This window comes from Rhinolophus ferrumequinum, chromosome 10 (genome assembly GCF_004115265.2).
Source record: "Rhinolophus ferrumequinum isolate MPI-CBG mRhiFer1 chromosome 10, mRhiFer1_v1.p, whole genome shotgun sequence".
In the NCBI taxonomy this organism is placed as follows: domain Eukaryota; kingdom Metazoa; phylum Chordata; class Mammalia; order Chiroptera; family Rhinolophidae; genus Rhinolophus; species Rhinolophus ferrumequinum.
Window position 1 is genome coordinate 90,800,879 of NC_046293.1, and position 21,057 is coordinate 90,821,935.

At 45.7% G+C, this 21,057-nt stretch overlaps 1 protein-coding gene across 1 annotated transcript in view; it reads right to left on the bottom strand.

Annotated features, from left to right (window-relative positions):
• ADA2 (adenosine deaminase 2) overlaps window positions 1-21,057 on the bottom strand; it is a 62,804-nt gene that overhangs the window by 20,730 nt on the left and 21,017 nt on the right. The window contains 8 exon segments of the mRNA XM_033118102.1: window positions 198-408; window positions 1,643-1,700; window positions 1,703-1,714; window positions 1,717-1,787; window positions 1,789-1,861; window positions 3,159-3,245; window positions 3,248-3,487; window positions 19,269-19,313. Coding sequence (XP_032973993.1) covers window positions 198-408; window positions 1,643-1,700; window positions 1,703-1,714; window positions 1,717-1,787; window positions 1,789-1,861; window positions 3,159-3,245; window positions 3,248-3,479 — 744 coding nt within the window. The 5' untranslated portion in view covers window positions 3,480-3,487; window positions 19,269-19,313.

The following is a 21,057-nucleotide window of genomic DNA, read 5'->3' on the forward strand; positions in this document are numbered from 1 at the left end:
TCACGGTTTGGCTAGGACAAGCCCAGTCCATTTCAGGTTTCCTTGCTCATGGTGGCCCCTGGAAAGGCCTATGTCCCTTTGGGGACAGGCTGTCATTCAGTCCTGGACTGGTACTAGAGTAGGGAGTCTGTGAAGACCTACAGGGTAAGACCTGAGAGTCAAGCCAGAGCGGGACAGCGGAGAGGAGATGGGCTCACCGGGAGCAGCATGGCTCTGAGCTCCAGGTAGAAGACATTGTCCTGGCAGAAGTCCTCCAGGCCCTGCAGGATGTAGTCTCTGAACACCGGTGCATAGCTGACAAGGCCAGAGATCGTAATGAAGATGGTTTCAAACTTGGACCAGACGACATCTTGGTTTGCATAAGTCACCTCGGGGTTCTCGGTGATCAGAGTGAAATTCCTCAGGAGGCTGTCCAGGACACAAAGGAGGTGAGCTGAGCAGGTGTGCTTCAGGCCCTGCCTCCAGGCACCTTCAGGAATCCTGCCCACCTTGTGTCTGCCACCCGGAAGAAACCAGGATGCATCATAGTGAGCAGTGGTGAGAGGCCAAGGAAGCATGCGGGCTCTTGGATGGAGGCCTCCACCCTGAAACTTGCTTGTACGCCCCAGGAGAGAGCTCAGGTGGGAAGTTCCCAGCAGCCAGGCTCCCTGTTCCCCTCTGCATGCTTAGCCAATTTGACCCCACCGTACTTACATCCTAGACCAAGCTCTCTTGGGGGATGTTATGCACTGAATTGTATCCCCTCGACTTCATATATTGAAACCCTAGCTCCTAGCATGTCTGTATTTGGAAACGGGGGCTTTAAGGAAGTGATTAAGGTTAAATGAGATCCTAAGGGTGAGGCCCTCATCCAATAGGAGTGTTGTCAAAGACAGTGGCAGTGCACGTGCCCAGGGGAAAGGCCACGTGAGGACACAGACAGAAGGTGACTGTCTGCAGGCCAAGGAGAGAGGCCTCAGGAGAAACCAAACCTGCCCATACTTTGATCTTGGACTTCCAGCCTCCAGACCAGTGAGAAAATAAGTTTCTATTGTTTAAGTCACCCAGACTGTGGTTTTCTGTTCTGGCAGCCCTGCTGCGGGGGCTCTGACGTGGCCCTCCATGACCAGGTCTGCATCCCTGATTAGCCATTTACCAGCTGCGTGGCCTAGGGCCGCTCCCTTAACGATGCTGAACTTCATGTTTCTTATTTGTAAAAGGAAATAACCTCATGAAAGCACTCTGTAGATGGTTCTATGGTTAAAATAATTAATACCTATATTGTTACTATAGGTATTGTTCATTAAGAAATTGCTCTGTCATATTTTTAAGCTGTTTCATCCACCAGCAGGACTGTCATTACTCCAGAAGCTGGGAACTTTTTTTTCTGTGTGCTCTTATTGAGACAAATTTCATTTGATGTAACCACAGTATTGCTGTTAATACCTTTTGCAGATCAAATTAGATTTCAAATGTACCAGGAACTTCCTAGGGACAGAAAAGCTGTTGAGTGCCTTTGTAAAGCAAAGTATCCAGTAAAATTAAAAGGAAAAGCCTCTTGATTATTTTAAGGCCACATCTTTACATATGGGTTTGTCCCAAGGGAGACACACCTGCACACTACCCGCCTGTGACAGGCACATGACACATTCTGAACCACCACTCACTGTTGTCAAACTCAGTGACGTTCTGCAGCCCCTTTCGATACTTCTCCAACAAATCCACTCTGAACATTTTGCTGGGGTGGGGGAGTGGGGTGAGCAAATTTGAACATCAGGGTCCCATTTGGCGTGAGACAGAAATGGCAGTGGGCCTGTAGGTGACATTTTCACCAGCCAGTCCATACTCGTGATGCTGAAGTCGTGGACATGCAAGGCAGCCCCTGGAAAAGGAAGAAGAAGGGCGAGGTGTGGGGTGAGCCCAGAAGCCAGGCCGAGGAGGCCGTGAGAACAGGCAGATGGATAAGAAGAGGTGGGAAGCACAGGGATTTCCATCTGGCCAAGTTCCTCACAACTGAACATGATGTACGTTTTCCCCTCTAGCTCAAAAACCTCTAGGCCTGCCTTGTCTCCCCAGGACCACCACTGCCTTCTTCGATCTGGTTTAAAATGGGGCTTCCTTGGCTCTCCCTCACTCATTAGGAGCCATGGGTGGTGTCATTCAAGAGAGGCAGTATGGTAGTGTGGAAGAGCATCAGGCTTGGAAGCAAAAGATTGGGGTTCAAGCTGGGGCTATATCAGCTTCTAGCTCTCCACTGAGAATCCAAACTTTGAAATGAGCCCTTGCCCCCTAACACTGCATGAAGGGATGTAATAAGAATGAGCCTCAACTCCCACTCGCACCCCCTCAACCTGCCCCCAGCGCCCCACCCGTTTACTTCCCGCAGGAGCTGCTGACCTGCACGTCTCACTGTCTGAGGGCCCTATGCTTGTCCTTCAGACCTGCTGCCAATTTTGTACCCGTGCTCCTGAAGGCACAGTATACACTGTCCTTCTGTCTTTCTTGCTCCATCTTAGCACCTGGCCTTGACACTGGCCCGTTGGCAAGTGTCCCAGCGTGTGAGTTTTGGTGTGTCACCTTCTCTACACCTTACATTCTCCACTGGGGATGCTACTTTACCAATCTCACAGCTTCTATTTTTTTATTCTCTATTTATAACATTAAATTAAAAAGTTAAAGTTCTTGTAAGCTGCAAAGCGCTGCTTTTGTGTGCAGGATGATTATTTTACTATCCAAGAAATGTGTTTATACTGTAGAAATAGACTACTGGAAATGTGACTATCTAGGACACTATTTCATGTATCCTGTATGGTAACTTAGCCCCTGGAAGAAGGCTAGAAGGAAGGGGTGCAAGGGGAGATGCGAAGGGAAGACTCGGGTCCTGTAGGCCCACGATACTATCTTATGGGCGGACACTTTTTCAGCTTTGTCAGGAAAGACCAGTATTCCTGGGCCCGCTTCCTGCTCTCTCTCTGAGGCTGAGTCCCCTAGGAAACAGGTTTTGGTTCCAGGGTGAAGCGACAGCCACCTTTGAACACCCACCTTTCCTAGTTGGCCAGCGAGAACAAGGCACAGAGTAGCTGAGGGGCATTCTCTCAGCTCCATTTAGAACAATAGCAGCTCTAAGTTCAGTGTCTCCCTACCTTCCAGAACCCCAAAATCATCCCCCAAACCTCTACCTTTTGGCATCTTCTTCAGGATATTAAACACCTCACTTTTCTCAATGAGATTCTTGGCCTGGAAAAAGTGCATGCTGGGTGGAACGTCTGGGTCTTCATGAACTGCTTCATTTCAGCCTTTTTGAGGGCCATGAGCCTCTTATTGGCCAGCTCCTCTTCTTTCTTCAGCACCAGCTGTCCCCCCAACTGCATCATCTTCTCTCTCATTAACAGCTGCTTTCGTGCTTCATCTATGGAGATGGCTGAGCAGAAAAAAGACATCACGGCTGCCAAAAGCAGAGAGAGCAGGGCTGGCCAGCCAGATGGGCCACCCAGCAACATTGAGACACCTGGAAGAGGAAATTGCTCAAATGAAGACTCAATGGAGCTAAACAAGGGGAGTACATAAGTGGAAACCTAAAGATTTAAGTGTCGATTTTCCTTCTCACACCCTGTTCTCAGATTACCAGGAGGCAGCACATTGAAGGATTCTTTTCTGAGACCCCCCCAGAGAAAGACCTCCAAAGTACAGAAAAGGAGAGGTTTCCCAAATAAAAGGTTACTGTGAGGCCTCTTTATAGTGGAGCTTTTTGGTCACCACGCCCAGCTCACACATAGAGCAAGACATTGCAATAAGATTTTTAGTGTTTCACTTTGAAATATAACCAGAGAACGAAGTATCACAATGCATATGAAGCAAGGCTCCAGCGTGATAAAGAAACTTAAAAATAACACACAGAGAGAGGGAACTAAAGGGAAATGGAGACGATGCAGGAGATACGAGAAAAAGTCAAAAGAATTATAATTAATATCCTTACAGAGATCAGAAAAGCTATAAAGTCCATAAAACAGGAACAGAAAAATAAACAGAATGAGAAACATTTCAGAAATTAAAATATGAAGCTGAAAATTTTAAATTGAGTTACCAATATTAAAAGATGGAAGTGAAGAAAATCTTTTAGAAAGTAAGACAAAATAGGAGAGGAGAAAATGAGATGGTTATTGGTTCAGAAACCCAACACCCAAATAACAGATACTTCAGAAGGAAAAAGGAAGAACAGATGGCAGAAAAAAGGAAATAAATAATACAAATAATAAAAATAAATGATAAAGGAAACACAAGAAATTGTTCCAAAACTGACGACCTGTATCTCTAGACTGATCAGATTTGTTGAGCACTTAGCACAGCACCATCAATTACTCAACAGTGAAACCAAGATGTAGCATATTAGCTACAGAATATTAGCATGAAAAAAATCCTAAAAGCTTCCAGAGAGTTGCTAGGCCAGGTAGTCAGTGAGCAGGATTTGAGGGAGGAGGGAAAGAAACTTGCATTTACTGAGTCTCTTCCTGCCAGACATTATGTTTAGCACTTTATGTGCGTTATCTATTTGAATTACATGTCAGAATTGTTTCTGCATAGTTGAAAGTATGATATGTCATACTGGAAAGAATCAAGACTGTAAATTAGGAGACCTCAGGAACAGTCCCATAATATTATTTCTTTGTGAGACCTTGGGCAAATCACTTAATGTCTACGGGTCTCGGTTGCCTCACCTGTAAAAGGGTGAATTGGACTAGATCAGTGATTCTCAAAGCGTGATACATGTATCACCAGTGATACAAAATATCACTGTTTAGGTTGAATAAAAAAATTTTAAAGCAAGTTAATTTAAAGACAAATATTAAGTAAATAGAAGTGCAGGGATATGATAAAAATGGAAAGTTTGGTAATCATTGAAATACATTATATCCAAGATTCTTTCCATGACTAGCATTCAACTATTCTAGGGTATATCAGACACCCAGAAGGAATTTTAAGAAGGAAGTGGATGACAATTTACTCTAGTCTCACAGTTAAGGTAGGGGCTGTAGCCCGGAATCAGAGAGTTAGACTTCTGAAGAACCCCTTAACTTCATTAAGTCCTTAAATCTCTCCTCAGACTACAGTATTTGCCTGCAACTGAAACCTCTAGGACAAGAGGACAGTGATATTCACATTACCATTCCCTCTACACGCAGCTGCATCCTCCACTCAATGGCCCCAGACCCTTGTCCCTTTCTCCCTAGTGACACATAACAGGCCACCAAGTTCCAAAATCTCCACCCCATCCTCTCTAAAGACCCCAGAAGTATTCTTGTGGCCCAGCATCTGGGGATTTTTCTTGGCCTGCCAGACAAAATTTATCTAATACTGGTCAGGTCCAGCTTGGTCAAGCACAGGGAAAAAACATCCCTTATTCCTATATTTACTTCATCTTCTCTCTCTCTCTGTTTCTCTCTCTGAAATGTTTCTTTACTTTGAAAGGAGGGTGAATGAAAACCCTATAAAAATACTTTGTTTCCAAACTAGGAACAGACCATAAGCATCTGTGATTCTGAGTAAATGTCCTTGAGCCCACAACCATTTTCAAAAATCTGTTGGGGAGAAATCCTATGTTTCTTCCCTCCCACGGAAAGGTGAGGGCCAGAGAGGGCCAAGCACCCAATGTTCAGCTACCCTCAGTAACCTGACAAGCCCAGTGCTCTACCCAGACCCCCACCCCACGGCATCCCTGTTACCTCTGAGCAGCTCCAGAAATTGTAGACTGTTAGCTTAGTCCCCCTAACAGCTGTGTCAGAAGCAGGAGAAAAAAGCTCACCATTGTGTTTCACTTCCTATCAAGTCGGGTTTCATTTCCTTCCAGTCTCATGTTGAACAGGACTCTGAAGAGAGGCAGGGGAGATGGGACCTGCCAGGGCCAAGGCAGCAAGTAAGCTCAACTGTGTGTGTTTACATGCATGTGTGTGTTGGTGTCCTGCTCTGTTTGTGGGTTGGGAGGTCATAACACATTTCTGTGTTTATGTGCATGTGTGGATTTATGCTTATCTGGGGGCAGGGTATGTGTTTGTGTACGCCGTCTTTGTGGGGTCCAAAATATGCTTTTGGACAGCAAGTACCACAAAGAGGCACTCTAAAATCCACTCATGAATTTTGGGGAAGTGTACTCCTCCTCAAAATGCCATTGTAAAGTGTGGTGGGGGCAACCCCCTGGACAGAGGGTAAAATAACATAATATAAGGTAAATGTTTTAGGAGGAGAAATCAGGGATGTGGAGGCAGGACAGTAAGGGAGAAGCACCTCCTCTATAGGGTTGTCGACCAATGATTGTTGGTGCCAATTCAATGCTAACAGGAATCCCCAATTTGGTGTGTGGTGAGAAGGAAACTTTAGTCAGTGCAAACAGTTCAAATACGATATAGCACGGCTGTGGAACAACACGGCTGTGAGGTGGACCTGGGGCGAGGCATCCCTGCTCTGCTCTGGTGTGCTCCACCTGCACTAGTGAGCTCTGCTCTGCCTGCTCCACTCTGCTCTAGCAAGATAGCATGGGTGTTTCAACTCCAGCCCAGCCACGGAAACTAAGTCTTCAGTTTTCGGTGGAAAGGGAAAATGGTTGCCAGAGCCACAGGGGAGCTGGCTTATATATAAAGAAAAGTCCCTGCCCCTGTTCCCTAATTGGTCCAACCTCATGCAAATGAGGACTCCAAATCCTCACTGTTTGATTGGCCCTGATTGGCCAATCAGAATGGAGAGTGGCTCCATTCTGACCAATCAGGACAGCTGAAAGACTGTCCTGATTGGCCAGAATGGAGTCCTCTGATTGGTTGGTGAAGATGCTGATTGGGTTATAGTTGCACAGCTCCTATTGGACAGGGAAAGTCTCAGTCCTCTTGGTTGAAATACAATTCCAGGAATTCCTTTATAAGGGCTGGCAGGAACACAGAGCAGAAGGCGGGCTGCTCAGTGCAGGCTTCTCCCTGAAGTGCAGTTTGCATTAGAGGCCCCTGTGTAGAGACAGCTGCTAGACTCTTTTTTATTTTTTTTTAATTTGAGCCCAGTTAGCCACCAGGAGCCCTTCTTTAGTACGCATCTTCTTTCGCAAGATCCACAGGGTCCATTGTGAGAATTAAAAAGAGCAGAGGAAGTTCTCAGTAAATCTCAGCCATTACTACATATTATCAGAAGTAACGCAATTTGTCACCCGGGCCAGACTAATTAAGACATGAGGCTGTCCCAGTGACTTCTCTGTTGCATACATGGTCTACATACCTGCTATGCACCCCTTTCTTTCCCAGCCCCCCTTTCAAGGCTTTTTGCTCCCAATATACCCACAAATCCCCTGGCACTTCCACTTCTGCTGCTCCTAAACAGGTGGAACCTCTGGGCTCCTTGTCATCTCCAAAAAAGTGAAAAGGTCATCCGTTTAGTAAACAAGAAGATATCCAAAACGGAAAATATAGAGGAATTAGGACTTTCCTCATCAAGAGTTTAAGATTAATTTTTTTAAGTAAGAGGAATCAGAAGGAACAAGCAGGTAACAAGGAAAAACAACTTTGTCCCCTTTCGATTTATTCTCCAGATCTAAAACCACAAATCTCGGCATGTCCTTCTTGTCCCTTTCTGCTGAAAAACTTTCAAAGCCTACCCACTATAGTAAGAGGAAAATCTAAAACTCTGTTGGCCGCTAGGCCATGCTTCATGTGGTCTTGGAACCATCTCGCTCCCCACCTGTTTCCTATGGTCCACTGACAAACCTTCTGGTACCTCCGATGTAGTGAACCCTTGCACTCTAAAGTTTTCAGTGTAATTCCTGTTGCCTGGAATGGTCTTTCCCCTCCTTTTGCAGGCTAACTCCTCCTATATTATCTATCCCTCAGCCCCCAAGGTGAATATTTCTTCCTCAGGGAAGCTTTCAATGAACACTCTCCAATGTAAATTTAGTCCCTCTGTTACACTTTTCATGACATCCCTTTCTTATTTTCTTATTTTCCATAGAATCACAATTTGTAATTCTATGTTTATGCATCTCCACAATTGTTTCACCTATGCCTCTATTTGAAATTGAAAGCTGCTATCACTGTCATGTTCTACACAGTGCCTGACTCAGAGCAGACACCCCAAAACATCTGCTGCTGCAGGCAGGCAGGAATGAATGGATGAATGAATATGAAAATATGGAATAAAAGAAAATTGTGAGTGTTTGTTTCAGGTTGTAGTCATTTGGGTCTTCTTAACCTGGTGTAATACGGAAGAGGTAAATGAGACCAGAATGTCTTGCAACGTTTACCTTTGTTCCATTCTTATTTTTATTATTTTTTGGGGGGAGTGGTCAGGGCCTTTTTCTTTGTTACACCTGTTATACCTCGTGAGCCCATATTCTGGTCCTTTCCTCTGGCTTGTTCAGGGATTCATCATCAATCATGCCCATATCTGCATCTTAAGACCTTCAAGGTGGGTTTAGGATCCAAAGACAAGAAATGGCCTCTAGTGTGATTGTGCACATTTCGGCCAACATTTCCTCTCCTGCAGACATGGCGACCTTAGCCTTCTTGGGTTGAAGGACTTTTATTACCACATGTTGACAGGGCAACTGCAGGACGGGTCACACTTCCTGGTCTGATGGTTTCTGGGTTATTCTTGAGCAGGGAAAGAAAAGGACCAGCTGCCTTTCAAACTTAACTACCCACCCAACTGAGCACTGCCTATATACCAAGAATTCCATCTTATGTGTCTGTAAAGCACAATCCCTTCCAGGATTTTATTCTCTCTGGAGGAGAAACTTTAGTAAAGCAACTCAGATCATGTCACTTTCTTCTAAAGAGCCTCCATACGTCCCCCATGACAGCTCACTAGCCTTATTGCTCACCCACAATCGCCAGCTCATCATACTGAATTCTCTGTCATTCCCCAAACAAGCTCCTTCTGGCCGCAAGCCTTTTCACATGTTCATATGTTCTGAGCCCGGAAAACTTTTTCATTCTCCCTTCACCTAGCCAACTCCAATCTCAGCTTGGACTTCTTTTACTCTCAGAAGTCTTGATCCCTCTCCCAGGGCAAAGACCAGGTCAGGGGCTCCCGTGCTCAGCAGCCTCTGTAACTGAGTCCAAACTCATCCTGCTTGCCAGCCAATGAGTTGAGTGACAAGGTGTCAGTGCAAGGAAAACAACTTGGAAAGCCAGCGAGCCAAGAAAATGGTGAACTAGCATCCTAAAGAACCATTTTAAGAAAGTACAGAATTCAGGCTTCTTTTATATCAAGGAAGGTGGGAATTGGAGGTTGATTGACGACTGCAAACAGCTGGGCACCAGCAGGGGTCCAAAGAAGATTGCTTTGTTCTTGCTCTGTTCACTCTAGTTGATGTGAGTCTGCTCACAAGGTTAAATCATGTATATTTCCCTTATCTCCTTGGGAGAGGCAGTTTCCAATAACGCTATGTTTTTGTAAAACTCAAGCAGCAAGCGGAATTCCTCTAATGCTACATGTCAGGCTAAGCATGGCCTTGTTCAACAAACAAGGGCCATGGGAACAAAGCAGGCTTCAACAAAATGGAGTCAGAGAGGCCAGCATTTCACTCTGTTACACCTCTTTTAGCACTAACATGCCATATTGAAACCTTCCAAGTACTTGTGTGTTTCTACCAGGAGGATGCTCTGTCTGATATAAGAGACCATCTTGTTCCCCTCTTGTTCCCCAAGCACTGTGCCTGCACACTGTAACTATTCCATCAATGTTTGTTCAGTGGATGAAGAAATGAATGAATGAAAGAAGCTGCATAGTTTCCCTAACTTCTTTCAGGCTTCAGTTCTTGTCACTGAAGTAGCATAGGAACAGGGTATTTGGAAGTGTTCATTTTTTTTTTTTTTAAAAGATTTTATTGGGGAAGGGGAACAGGACTTTATTGGGGAACAGTGTGTACTTCCAGGACTTTTTTCCAAGTCAAGTTGTTGTCCTTTCAGTCTTAGTTGTGGAGGGCGCAGCTCAGCTCCAGGTCCAGTTGCTGTTGCTAGTTGCAAGGGGCGCAGCCCACCATCCATTGCGGAGTCGAAACGGCAACCTTGTAGTTGAGAGGACGCGCTCCAACCAACTGAGCCATCCAGGAGCTCAGCGGCAGCTCAGCTCAAGGTGCCGTGTTCAATCTTAGTTGCAGGGGGCGCTGCCCACCATCCCTTGCAGGACTCTAGTTGTTGAACTGGCCTTCGGCAAGATTTAGGAGCATGGAGCTCCAACCGCCTGAGCCACCAGGCCGGCCCGGAAGTGTTCATTGATGGCTCTTTGTTACTCTGGTTTAAGCAGGTCTTTTACCCGTAAAGTGCATTTCCTTATCCCTGTTCTCCATCTATCGCATCCTTAATCCCAAAAACTCTATCCAGAGCCTCCCAATCTATGACGATTCAGGAGGATCAAGGCAGGAGCCTGAGCAAGGAGAGAAGACTTAGAGACAGAGAGGTGAGGGGCTAGAAGAATGAGGTTGAGATGAGGGAGGAGTGGGAAGCAGAGGATCCCATGCTCTTGACCGCCTCCTTTGTGCTCTGCCCCTAACCTACTAACGCCTTCCAACTCTGCAAAGGACCTATTATTGTCTGTCTTGCATAAGATATGGACACTGAGGCCACAGGGATTCAAAAACCAGCCTGTATAGTCAGTTCTGCAGCTACCAAGAGGTGGAACCAGGTAAAAACAGCAGCCATAGCAGACATCCCCCGAGCCTTTCCAGTGGGCACCAACCGTTTCATGTAATCCCCATGGTGACCTTAGGAGGTGGGCAAGTGTTTCATCCCTGTCTGACAGATGAGGAACCTCAAGTAAGAGAAGATGGTAAGCTCGATCCAAGTCACACAGTAAGTGGCTGAGCTGGGACCAGTACACTAAACCTGCCCTTTGTTTAAAGCCGCCTAGGAAGAGAAGAGAAAACAGGTGGAGTGTGAAACAGAAACAAAGCACACAAAGGATCATTCAGAGGAGGAGGGACTGCGTGTGGGACCTCAATCTCCTCACACAGAGGAGCAGGAGGCAGTGTGTGCGTCATACACCTCCTAGAAGCACCTTCCTGGTGGCTCCAGGAGTGAACAAGCTGACAGTCCCGCCACACATGCCCTCACCACCTTCTTACGGGACACTCCTATTTGCCCTTCCCCCTAGGATTGCCCAGGGGCCGGTATGAGCCCTCAGGCCACTTGCTTTGCAAAGGACCCTGTGACTAACCCTTCCATCCACACAGACTGAAGAAAGCCCCGCTGAATGCTGGTCCCAGCCCTCAAGTCTCAGCCTGGACTGCACAGTACAGGAAAGTTTTTATAAGCCACTGACGTCTTAGCCCCACCCCAGACTAATTAAGTCAGAGTCCCTGGGCTTGGGACTTGGTTGTTGTTTTTTTAAAGCTTCCCTAGTGATTCTTATGTGCAGCCAAGGCTGAAAACCACTGCATTGCCAAAAGCAGGTGCATGTGAAAAAGTGAAACACCAATATATGGCTACCTACATATATCTACACGCGTCAAAAGACCCAAGTTCCTCGGGAGTCAGGGAGGAAGTTGGTGGCGGCCTCGTAAAGGAGGAGAGGTTCGGCGTGCCCCTGAGCAGCGCCCTTGGCTGCCCGTGGGGCCGTCCAGCTCCCCGCTGCCCTGGGGTGTTTACTGGGGAGGGGCATCAGGAGGTCAGCAAAGGCCAGCTGAGCAGAGTTCTGCATATAAACGCTTGGATGAAAAAGAGGTGCTATGGAAAGTAACGTCACAGGGTGATCTGATCCTAAGTTCCCAACTGGGCAGGCCACGGTGGGTAGTCACGTCCCAGGCATGTAACTTCTGTAGCAAAGGCTTATCTTTGCTTCAAACAACCCTGTCCTTTGTTTCTGTGCATCCAGGTTAACACACCTTTGAAATGCCCCCTTTCAGAACCCTCCTTCTAATTCCTGACCACCCTTTCAGACCCCTCAAGAGACAGCATATAACCTTAAGTATCCTGTAATCCCATGACTGTCTTGCTTTTTCCCACTTCCACGTAATCTCCTTACATCCCCTCCTTAATTTCAAATGCATGAAAGAAGCTGCAAAACTGTTATCCTCCGGGGCATCTGAGACATTGCTCCCCGGCTATGTTGCCACTCTGGCTCAAACAAACTCTTATAAAACATAATCAGAGCTGTTCTGCCCGTCTCCAAACCCCTGTGCTTTCACCAACCACCCAGAATCTCTCGGTACTCAATGAGGAACTTTCTAAGGAGGAACTGCACCTGTCAAGACAATGCCTGGGTCCTCTGCTCACAGAGCATGAGGTGAAAGGAATGCCTCGTTAGAGAAAATTCAGTGAGTAAACTTGAAGATCTAATTGGTTTTATTAAGCGATTCATGAATCGGGCAGCATGCCCTCTAGCAACTAGAAGGGTGCTCTGATGAGTTGTACAAAATGGAAGGTTTTTCTAGGCAGAGAGAGGGTGAGACTATGAAGTTAAGAGTGGATCATTTCAGGCAAGGACACCTTCCCGTAGGGGGCGTCAGGAGGTCTTCTCAGGCAGATGACCTCACTAAGGCTGACCATGGAATTCCAGACTGATTGGTTTAAAATTCCACTCCTGGGGGAGGCTGAAACGACAATTAGGTTAGTTATTAAGCTTTGGTTTCATGATGTGGTTTAGCGAAAGTAACTCCCTTTTGGCCTGTTGTGTTTGTTGTTGTTGTTGTTTTTAACAATTACCAGGGACTGTAGCCTTTCCTAAATAGAAGCATCAGAAAGGCACTGGCTGAGCCCACCAAACCAGCCCTGCTCGTCGTGTGGGCACCTGTCCCCTGAGGGCCACATTCTCTTTACTCCCCTCTCCAAATGCTAAAGGTAATGTGCTTCCAGCCCTGTTTTATAGAGAAACTGAGGCACACAAGATGAAAACCATCTGTGGACAGTGATAAACTGGGAAGTTCTGAGCTGAGACCAAATTACCCCAGAGACCAGTTCAAGAGGAGGAGGTCGGTAGATGGGGAATGGGGCCATCTCTGTCTTCAAAACCACCCTCAAATAGGGCTTAGAATGGCCTCCACAATTATGACCTTCTTTCCAAGACTTAGCAAAGACCCTCCAAATATTTTCCCAGCGTCTCAGTCAGGATGGTGAGTAGGTTGGGGCCTGTACCTGTGGGCTCAAGGCCAGGGCTTGGGGGCTGTGTGTGCCCGTGTGCACCTGCCTCCTCCAGCTAACCATCATCAATTTGTAGCTGGAATTGTACTATAGGTATGCCCCAGCAACCTCCTAGGCAACATTTCATTAGCCCTGATGCAAATGGAGAGATCTGGGGTAACTCCATCCCCAAATGGGAACCTGGCAAGGTCTGTGTTAAAATGTAAATGCAGGGGCCTTAAATATTTTCAAAGTCATAATACAAGTGATTGCCCCAGGGCCAAGAGGATTACTTTCTAAATGCAAATGAAAATAATGAATCTTTAAGTGCCATTTATTGTCAGGGTGATGAGCTGACTCAGGCTGGAGGGAAGGGGCCAACTGGGGTGGGCTCCACTGCATTATAAAAAACCCACTGGGGCAGAGAAGGAAAAGACTGAAAGGGGATGCTAGAACCCAGAAGAGTTGATAAAAAGTTCTAGGGGCAAGTCAGCGTGTAGAAAGAACACAGAAAACCAAGGGGTCGTCTGGGACAAAACTAGGACAGGAACACACTGCCTCACAAACTGAAGGCAGTAACTCAGCAAATGGGGAGTTCTTTGCCTTCACAGCCCTGTCTTTCTCCCCCGTCAGCATTTCTCATACTCAAATCCTGACTCTTCTTTCTGAGAATGTGCTCAACTGCAGATTTCCTGATCATGGGACGATGTTGAATTTTATTTTGTCATTTCCAGAAGCTGGTATTTATTAAGAGCTCACTGAGGACGCAATGATTGATTCTTTGCCTCCGCTTTCCTTCTACTCATTCATTAATTCACCAGCCATGTATTGAGATCTCCCATATGCCAGGCAATGTAATGGGTGTGTCCCCTGCTCTCATGAAGTTTGCTGTCTATCGAGAGAGACAGAGCATGGATAAATGATTACCCAATTATACTTGGGTGCCAAAGAAAATGTATACACATTTTAAGAGATGTTATCTATGTATTACTTTTCAAAGTTGAATAGAATTACAGTAGCGATGTGTAGTAATACGTTCACTCAAAAGATGGCATTAATCAAATGAATGCTAGTGTCACCATGCGACAGGCAGGACAGTCAAAGAAAATGGCAGAAGCACAGTTGTCGTTTAGGGAGCAATACCATTTTGAAGTGGTATTTGAAATTCTAGAATGTCTCCTGACTTAACACACCTTGACTTCTACCTATGGAGGACCTAAAAGGATGTGGTATACCATAGAAAACCAGCTACACCGGCGATACTTCTAGAAGAAACTGAAACAGCATGAGCAGTGATACAAGTAGACACTTTGGTTAACGTTGCTCAAGCAGTAGTTCACTGTGATCAGAAATGTCTGGATGCTGATGGTAACCACTTTGAGCTCCTCTTGTACTTGCAGAAGTCAAATGTGAGTTGTATTGATCTTTTGTTATTGGTATATATTGAGTATTACAATTTTAATACAGTTTTTTCCTTTCTTAAAATGTGTATACATTTTTTTGCACCCTCTGTATACATGTAGGAGATGTTTCTTAAAATGTGTATAGATTTTTTGCACCCTCTGTATACAATGTATTTTCATATACATTTTCATATACATTTCATATGTATTTTCATATACATTTTCATGTATATGAAAATAATTACATTTAAGAATAGCATAGGAGACCCAACCCAGAGCAGGGAGGTGCAAGAGAGTTTCCTATAGGAAATGACATTAAAAATGAGTTCTGAAGGATGGATAGAAGTTAGCCAGCAGGAGAAGCATTCCAGGCCAAGGAAGAACATGTGCAAAAGTCCTGAGGTGGAAAGTTTAAAGAAGGATGGAAGCAAGGCAGTGGTAAAGTGCGTAAAGGATACTTTGTGGTGCTGGGAGGTGCCGGTGCATATTAACTTCCGTCTAGAGCCCTGCCCCATCTGATGCACTGAGACAGGAAATCCATTCCAATGGATTTAAGATATGTAGATTTGCATTAATCTCACTGTTTGTCCTCTGATCTTCCTAGTTTCCAGGCCCTGCCTTTGTTTCTCAGTCTGCTTTTTCTCTAGCCTCCAGATCTGGGTTAGGGAGCAACACTGCTCCTCCCTGGATGACTGACACTGAGTGTGCAGTGACTCCCCTTTGGAGTCATTTGCAGTGGTAATAGTGGAGCTTTGTTTTGGGGGTGGGGAGACTCATTGCTGGTGAATCATCAGAGAGAATCTGAAGAAATGAGCTGAGCAGGTCACCTGAGGAGCTCTTCAGTCATTTCTGTCTCATAATGAAGCTGAAAGTGAGGCCTCTACAGAACCAAATACAGCAGTACCTCGGTTTTCAAACGGCTCCGTTGATGAGCATTTCGGTTTACCAACGCCGTAAACCCAGAAGTAAAGGCTTCGGTTTTCGAGCACGCCTCAGAAGTTAAACATGTCACACGGCTTCCGCTGAGTGCAAGATCCTCAGGCCTAGTTGTCGGCTGTTTTCCAACGTTTCAGAACTCAAACAGTCTTCCAGACGGATTACAGATTACGTTAGAAAACCAAGATACCACCATAGTAAAGGGCAGAGATGAGATGTCTGCTCACCGAGGTGGGGGATGGGACAGGAAATTGGCTTAAGACAAGAGGCTGATGTCTGTGCTTTTTGTGCCCAAAGCCCTGCGGTAATGTGAGTTTACTATTTTAGGTGAAGAAGAATCAGTTTATGAATCTTCTCCAGACAACTGAAAGAAACTCAGAGAAAATATGAAAGGAGGGACTCGCCAGGGAGCCAGAGACCTCCAAAGGGTCAGAGGAAGTGACACTTTTAGGTAAGAGCATGAACACCCACCAGAGGGAATAATAATGGAGGACCCAAGATGGAATTTCCTTCTGGTCAGAGTAGCTCAGCAGGACGAAGTGGGGTGGGGACAGGGTGGCAGCTTACGCTTCCTGGTGGCATAACCTCAGGATGTGCCATTCACATCTACTTGAGGTTAATGGCACCCCCTGGAAGTGTGTACTATGGGGGCAGGGGAAGTGCATACAGGCTGGTCAGATGTCCTACAGAAAAGCTGAGATGCTTTTGGAGGAGTTGAGACTATCCAGGTCCAACAATGATTCAAATTCACAAATTCACACTAATGCCTCTATTTCCCGGGCAAGCTGCCTGGGTGTCTGTAAGAGACTGTCACCAAGCCAACTTGTCACTAGGCCTTAGAAATATTGGAATTAAAAAAAAAAATTAGTGGTCACATGCAAGAAATGTTGTTTGTATGAAGTTAGTCACTGAAAGCTATTGATTATGTGGCAGAATATGGGAAACAGACCAGCAGTCCATCAATAGGAGACAGGGCAAGCAAATTATAGTACCCATTTATGGAATGCTATGCTTTATAAAGATAGATAAACATCTTTCTCTATGCACTGTAAGAAAAATGTCTCCAAACTACATTTAAGTTTAAAAAGAAAAAAACAAAGTACAAAAGTGTACAGTATGCTACCTTCAATGTAAATAGGGAGAAGAAAGAATACTATTCACATGCATGACTATGTTTATAAAAAGCAACTCTGGAAGAATACACAAGAAACTAAAAGTAGTGGCTAGCTGGTAGGATGGGTGAGGAATCAGGTGGAAAGGACGGGGAATGAGAGTAAGACTTTTCTGTAAACATTTTTGTTATTCTGAGTCTTTTTCAACCATATTATTTATTTGGCAGAATAGCTCCCTAAAGATGTCCACGTCCTAATCCTTCGACTGTGTGACTATAATGTGTTTTATAGCAAAGGAAGCTTTGCCGATGTCATTCAAGTCACAGACCTTAAAATGAGGGGATCGTCCTGGATTATCTGGGTGGGTCCAGTCTGATCACATGGCCCCTTATGAGGACAGCACTTTCTCTGGCTGGAGTCAGAGATTCAGCAGAAGAAAGCAGAGGGATTTGAAGGGCTAGAGGGACTCAGTTGCTACTGCTGGAGGGGTGGAGGGGGCCATGTGGAAAGCCTGGGAAGTGTCCACTGAAGAAATGTCCAAACCTACAGAGAACTTTAATGAGTTTATTTGAGTCAAACTGATGACAATTGCTGGGAAGCAAAATCTCAACAGATTAAGAAAATGGTCAGGAGAATGGCAGTTTGGCAGCTATTTTATATGTTAGAATCAAAGGAGGAGACGTAAGGATGGTTACATGAAATCCATTGGTGGTAGATTAAGGGGGTGGAAAAAAGCAAAGTGGGGATAAAAAGTAAAATAGAGAAACACATAGTTGTTTTGCATTGATGGGTACAGAATAGTTATAATTAACATTTTACAGCACATAGGGGTGGTATTTGGGGAACAAGATAACAAGGAAGTGTTTTGTAGTCTTGTGCTCTGGTGTGGTGGGCTGTGCCCTGAAAAAGGGATGACTCTGACATTCTAAGGGTATGTTATCTTAGATGAAAAAAAGACAATAGACAGGCTCACTTAAGGCAAAGATTGACCTTTGTCAAGGAAGCTAGAGGCCAAGGATGTGACTACCTGCCATGACCCGTTTTTAATTAGGAATTTTTATGTTCAGACCATCCTATGTGGTTAATTTCGGTCTTTGAGTTCGTAGGGCCCGCCATGCAGGCCTCCCCTGAGCTTGTCAGGTTCATTTGTGGACCCTTTTTCGTTCACAGAATGAAAGCAGGCACCCGCTGGGACCACAGATTGTCCCCCAGCTGACAGACTGTAAGAAAACGGGTATCTCAGTCCTACAGCCTCAGGGAACAGGCTCTGGCCAACAATGTGAGTGAGATTAGAAGCAGACTAGTCTCCAGAGTCTCCAATCAGGACCCTTAATTTCGGCCTTGCAACATGTTAAGCAGAGGACTCAGCTGAGCCCCACCTGGTCTACAGAAATGGTGAGGAAACAAATTTGTGTCTGAGGGTGTAGGTTGCTCTATTTGTGGTCATTTCTTACATCAGCAATGGAAAACTAATATGCTATTCAGTATTTTGTTTAATAATAACTTTTTATTGGTGCTCAGAAAACTCTCTTTATTTGTAATTTTTGTTCCTTGGATGAAATTTGGAGCATGAGTCAAGAAGAGGCCTGTGAAAAATCATGCTCAGTCCCATCTACATTTTCAGGCAAACTATGGCCAAACATCCACTATTGGTTCTATTGTGTTTACTCCTATCCATGATCTTGGTCCAGGCTTTCCTTACATTCTCGAGAGCGTGTTCAGGAAAGCATGGCACAATCAAATATTTATTTATACATACTCAAAGAGATGTCACAGTCTATTTCCCCAGCTTGGTGGTTCTCAAAGTATGACCCCTGGACCAGAATTGTCAGTGTTACCTTTAAACTAGTAAAAAATGCAAAATCTCAGACTCTTCTGAAACCTACTGTCTAGACACTCTGAGGGGGGAGGGCGTAGGGCCGCCAGCTGTCTGTAAGCCTCCGATGATTGTGCTGCACGCTCAAGGTCCACAACCCTCATGTGCCCTCGCCTTCAAACGAGTAGGATGAGGAATGGCATTGATAGAGGGAGAGAGGAGGGCATTTCAGAAGACGGGGAGGGTCCTGGATTTGTCCGAGCGCATCTCCAAGTGGCCACTGAGTCAGTCTCAAGCGCTCAAGGTTAACAAAAGAAAGTTTGTTGGTGTTGGATAAGCACAAACATAGGGCTACTGTCCCCTGCAATGTTAGGCACACTCAGCGGGTCACAAAGGGAGGTGGCAGGCTGCCCTTTCACAGAGGCTCAGCTGGCATGCCACACCCACAGACACAGCCCAGTTATGCCCTGTGGGGACTGTGCCAGGAGGGGTGGGGACTGTGTAATGTGGCCGTGCCGCCATCCTCAGCAGTGCTGCTCTACATCAGTTAAAGGCCTATGTACTGTGTTTCCCGGTATAAGACCGGGTCTTAGATTAATTTTTTGCTCCATTGGGGCTTATTTTCAGGGGATGTCTTGTTTTTTCATGTACAACAATCTACATTTATTCAAATACAGTCATGTCCTCTTCTTCTAGAACATCGTCATGACGTACTAAATGCGTCCGTCTGGCTGAGACTTAACTGGGGCTTGTTTTCGGGGTGGGTCTTATTTTCGGGGAAACATGGTAGAAAACTCTATTCTAGATTACAAACAAGGCACACCCAAGTGAACCAAAAGTTGCCTGCAATTATTGCAAAATGTTTTTAAGAAACTGAAAGGAGTTTGCGTACTCAGTTGGGCAAAAGTTGGCAGAGTATGTATGACGCATAACTGACCTTGGGAAATAGGAACTCAGGTGAGAAAACAGCTTTCCCAGGTATCTGTAGGAGAAAAAGGAAGAACGGTGTCTGACAGAAACACAAGCAAGAGCTCTGGGGTTTAAATTGCAAGGGGAGTCTGCCCACCACTGCCCGTGGGCCCAGGCCTGTCACAGGATCTCTTAGACAAACAGGCCATTCTCCAAGTGGCCTGAGCAGGCCTCCAATCACCAGTTGCCTTCGCTCCTCCGCCCATTATGTCTGGTCTTTTCCCATGGTTTGTTTAGACTCACTTCTCCATATGCCCACCCCTAGATATAGCTTCTTGGCTGGCGCCTTGGAACTTGGCCTCTGCCTACCCCTAACCCACTCCGACCTGCCTGATGGTAGTAACGGCTTAAACTAGACAACCTGTGGATGGGCAGCCTGATGCCATCCACCTGTACACAGAACTGAGCCCTGGGAGTATGTTCCTAGGAGCCACCTCAACCACAATGTAGCCTGAGCCCCGCACTTCCTTACAGTGAGGGAGCAGGAACGGATGTGGGGGCAAGCATGTAAGAGCGTGGAAAAGGGCTTGGAGAGGCCAGGGTAAGGAAGAATTCTGGACGGACACATTTGTTTTGTTCGTAGGGAGCATCAGGAGTAAACCCAGGATTGAGGGGGACTGCAGTGCCTGTTTGGCAACTCCCACACATGTGAACACACAACAGTGGGGGATTTCCAGACCGTTTGGGCACTGTCTCTGTAACAGAAGTTACTTCCCTTCTGAAGGGGTCTCAACTTCTCTATCTACATTAGTTTGCTGGGGCCGCCACACAAAATACCACAGACTGGTTAGTTTAAACAACAGAAATTTCCTTCTCACAGTTCTGGAAGCTGAAAGTCTAAAACCAAAGGGTCTGCCCATTTGTTTTCTCCTGAGGCCACTCTTCATGGTTCAGAGGCTGCCTTCTCCCTGTGTCCTCACTTGATCTAGCCTCTGTGTGTGTCCAAATGTCCTCTTCTTATAAGGACAGCCAGCAGATTGGATTGCGGCCCACCCTAACAGGCTCATCTTAACTTAACCACCTCTTTCAAGGCCTGCTCTTCAATTACGGTCACATTCTGAGGTACTAGAGGTTACAGTGTCAACATGAATTTGGAGGGACACAACAGTATCTGAGTAAGGAATACTACTAACCCCAATCCATTTCACTAGCTGAAGGAAGTGACTATCAGAGAGAATGCGGAGAGGTTAGAATCAGCAGGTCAAGTTTTGATTCAAGTTTCCCCTGCAAAATTTCAGAAAGTTCTGTCTTGTCCTTTGTTAACAGAAAAAAAAAATCAGTCCTTTGTGTAGAAACCATTTACTGAGCACCTCTCCACACCAAGCATTGTGAAGGTAAAGCCATGAAAGATGAGAGCAGGTCCCCTGCAATGCAGGCCCTGTCTGATCCAATCAACAAACATGTATTGGGGTGTGCAGGTTAAAGACGTATCAGACATACTTGAGCAAGTCCTAAAGGAGCCTATCATTCTTGTTGGGGAGGCCAGACAAACTCCCCACGAGACAACAGGAACACCACCAGGCAATATATAACCAAGTTCTAAATTGTGTGGTATAGACTTCAATTGCTGTTGGAATTCGGAATGAGGAAGATCAATGAGGCGGCAGGTAGACAACAGCTGAATCACTCTGACCAAAGTATTCACTAGTCTGCGCCATTGTTCATGCGATAGATTTTTCTGTTCCAAACAGTGAAGCTGGTCAGAAAGCCTCAGTCACGTGGGCAACTCAAGATCTCCAGTTTCATTTCAAGTTTCT